Genomic DNA, 3,456 nt, shown 5'->3' with positions numbered 1-3,456 from the left:
AAAGTGAGTTGGCAAAAATGGGGAATCAATCATGCGACCCACTGAAGTATATATCAACAAGTGCCTTACCAACAAGCTGAGGGATGACTTAAGTTTGCAAAGCCATATGAGCGCTATATGACATAAGTTATACCTTCATATTCAAAAAAGATTCAAAAAAATCGGACAATATTTAATTTTTTGGCGCATAATTGGAAGGCCGGTTTTGGACCGGTTCCCGAAAATCCTGGTTGAGATTAAAAACCCTGGTGGCAACACAATTGTTTTTTTTCTTTTTTTTGGAGAATGGCAACACAATTGTTAAAGAGGAAAGAAACGATGACAAAATGAAAGAGAAAAAGGAGAGAAACGCATAGGATAAAGTCGGATTACAGGACCGAGTGAGTGACCCACACGGTTTCCAGTTCTCATGCAGCCAATCGGGCGCAACGTGCATTCCTCAATAAATAGCCAGGTCGACGCCACGCCACCGTACCGTGCCCTGCAATCTTGCACCCACCGTCGAGTGTCTCCATTCTCCTTGACGGCCATGGATCCCTTCACCACCGAGCTCCTTTCGGGCCCTCCCATCCCCGTCGCCTTACCAGGGAGCGGCGCCGAGACGAGGGACATTGACGACTACCTCCGAGCCATCGGTGCACTTCCTGCGCTTCGACCCGTCGACCACTACGCCGCAATGGAGGAACCCGTACCATCCCTGCTCCCGGAGAGCGCCGTCCCAGTCTTCGATACCCCTGAATCCAACAACTCGGCCACGCGTCCGCGGCTCTCCGACTACGACGCCGACATTGACTTCAACCTCCGCAAGCTGGAGATGAACGTCGAGGAGCCGCCGAGGCCAGACTACCTGAAGACGGCGCAGGGAGATCGGATGAGCCCGTCCATGCGCGCCAACCTTGTTATCTGGATGGACGGGCTTACTCGGTACTACGGCCTGGCCCCCGGCACGCTTCACCGCGCCGTCTCCTACGTCGACCGCGTGCTATCAGCGCGAACCTTACCTACGACTAACATGGAGTATGAGCTCCATCTCCTGGGCGCCACGGCCGCCTTCACCGCCGCCAAATATGAGGAGCGGGACACCATATTCAAGGTGGACGCCGCGAAAATTGCCAACGACTGTGGGTTCGCCACGAGCAAGGAGGTGATCGACGTGGAGTGCAAGATGTTGGCGGTGCTCCGGTACGAGCTCAGCGAACCAACGGCCTACATCTTTGTGGACCACTTCACCAGGTACAGTAATGGAGAGAGCGACCTGGAGGTTCAGAAGTTGGCGCATCGGCTCGCCGAACAATCGCTCGTCGACTACAGATGCCTGCCGCTCATGCCATCGGCCGTGGCGGCGTCGGCGGTCTTTCTGGCAAGGCTGATCTTGAACCCAATGGCGAGCCAGGTTCGAAAGTGGAACAGGGAATTCACGGAGCTGACAGGGTACAAGCCCACGGACCTCATCCTTGGCATTGAGTCGCTGTACATGATGAATCCTGATCCTCGCTTTGCGGTCTTGTCAGCTTTTTTGCAAGACGAACAAGAATTGTAATGGGAGATTTAAGGGCGGAGAGCCAGTTGCATGATTGAATCCTGAATTGTTAAATAATGATGTTCAGGTGTATAATTGGCAAGCTCCCTTTGAATTGTGGAATTATATGCCCTATGCCGACGGCTACCAGATTCAATATTTCAATTGTACGAAATTGTCAAAGAGTAATTTAGGTTGCCCATTTTTGCGCATACAAAAATCTAGAAGTTAACCTATAAGTTTAGTTTTGATTGTGCATAGTACGATGATGCTTCGGGTTATGTATGGAGTCGTCGCCTGATGGCTTGTTGAATTATGAGAGCTGCCATGAGAGTGAAGATAGATACCTAGCTAGTAAAATGCTTCCTGTATTCGAGAAAAATAAAAGGCTTCCCAAGGCGGAAATGCCTAACGGAATTTGAACTCCATGGAGCCCTTTATTTGAAAACTTTAATTCAAAATATTAAGTTTCAAAAATCTCTCAAAAACAAAATACACATGCATATGGATGATGTATACAACTTGTCTGCGAAGATTCATGAGGAAGTACTGTTTTATGCAAGCTACATAAAAAAATAACAAGTCACATATTTCTAGCGCATGTACTATTCCCTATAAAATTACATGATTTTGGTTTTTTTGTACTGTCCACATAAAAACGTATTTCATGATGAAATTCACACACATCCAGTATGCATCTATAAATACTTGTGTACTTTCAGTTTTTTTTTAAACTTCAAAAGTTCATTCTTGAATGTTTGAAAAATTTAGGCTTCATGGAGGCCGAGAGCAAAAAATCTATTCTCTTCCCAAGGTTCCTTTGAACAAAATAGTGAGAACATAAAGACACCGAATCGAAGTGAGGTGGGATTCTACCCAAAAAAGGGTGCCGTGAAATGACCTAGCAGCAAGCCCACATAGAGCTTCTGAATTTGCATGATAGGTGATTTTTTTTCGATAAAAGACTTTCCATTGAATAGATATATCGAGGTGATACAATCGTATCGAAAGAAAGCCCGGCCTCTGCATATCTAGATGCACACAGCCAAAAAGTCCAGAACACCCTAAAAATAAAATGATTCGATACAATGCCAATGAATAAATCATGTCCAACCTACGAAGCGGTAGATCCTAGAAAACCTCCCTGGCCGTACGTTCCAGCAGTATAGACGCCATCGTAAAAAGGTCAATTGTTGAGAAGTTGGCGCATCAGCACGGCCTGGAGGTTCAGCCGTGTAGACGCCAGCGAAGGAGAGCGCGACCTGGAGGTTCAGAAGTTGGCGCATCAGCTCGCCGAAACATCGCTGGTTGACTACAGATGCGTGCAGCTCATGCCATCCGCCGTGGCGGCGTCGGCGGTCTTTCTGGCCAGGCTGATCTTGAACCCAATGGCGAGCCAGGTGCAGAAGTGGAACAGAGAATTCACGGAGCTGACAGGGTACAAGCCCACGGACCTCATCCTTGGCATTCAGTCCTTGTACATGATGAATCCCGATCCGCGCTTCGTGATCTTGCCAGCGTTTTTGCAAAACGAGTTAGAATTGTAATGGGAGATTTAGGGGCGGACAGGCACTTACATGATTCAACCATGAGTTGTTAAAAAAATAATGATGTTCAGGTGTACAATTGGCAAGCTCACTTCGAATTATGTGACATACTATCAGATTGAATCATTCGATTGTACGAAGTTGTCAAAGAAAGCGAGTCCATTTTTTTCGCATTCAAAAATCTTAAGGTTAACATAAAGTGTACTGTAGTTTTCATTGTGCATACATGTATGATGATGCCTCAGGTGGTGCATGGACTCATCCGCTGATGGCTTGTTGTATTTTGAGAGGTACCATGAGGTTGAAGATAGGTACGTCCGTAGTAGAAGGGTTCCCAAGGCGGAAATGCCTAATGGAGTTCGATGGAGCCCTTTATATGAAAAATTCAAA

The 3,456-nt window shown here is 46.9% G+C and overlaps 1 protein-coding gene across 1 annotated transcript; it reads left to right on the top strand.

Annotated features, from left to right (window-relative positions):
* Positions 1-529: 529 nt before the first annotated feature.
* Positions 530-3,066, top strand: LOC147965363 (putative cyclin-F2-1). The gene is made up of 2 exons (XM_087530427.1): positions 530-1,536; positions 2,721-3,066. Exons 1-2 carry the CDS (start codon positions 530-532, stop codon positions 3,064-3,066), a joined length of 1,353 nt encoding a protein of 450 aa, XP_087386553.1.
* Positions 3,067-3,456: the final 390 nt, after the last annotated feature.

This window comes from Triticum urartu, chromosome 6A, assembly GCF_056163025.1.
Source record: "Triticum urartu cultivar PI428250 chromosome 6A, HENAU_Tu73, whole genome shotgun sequence".
Lineage (NCBI taxonomy): Eukaryota > Viridiplantae > Streptophyta > Magnoliopsida > Poales > Poaceae > Triticum > Triticum urartu.
This window is presented reverse-complemented; position numbering and strand designations above follow the sequence as displayed.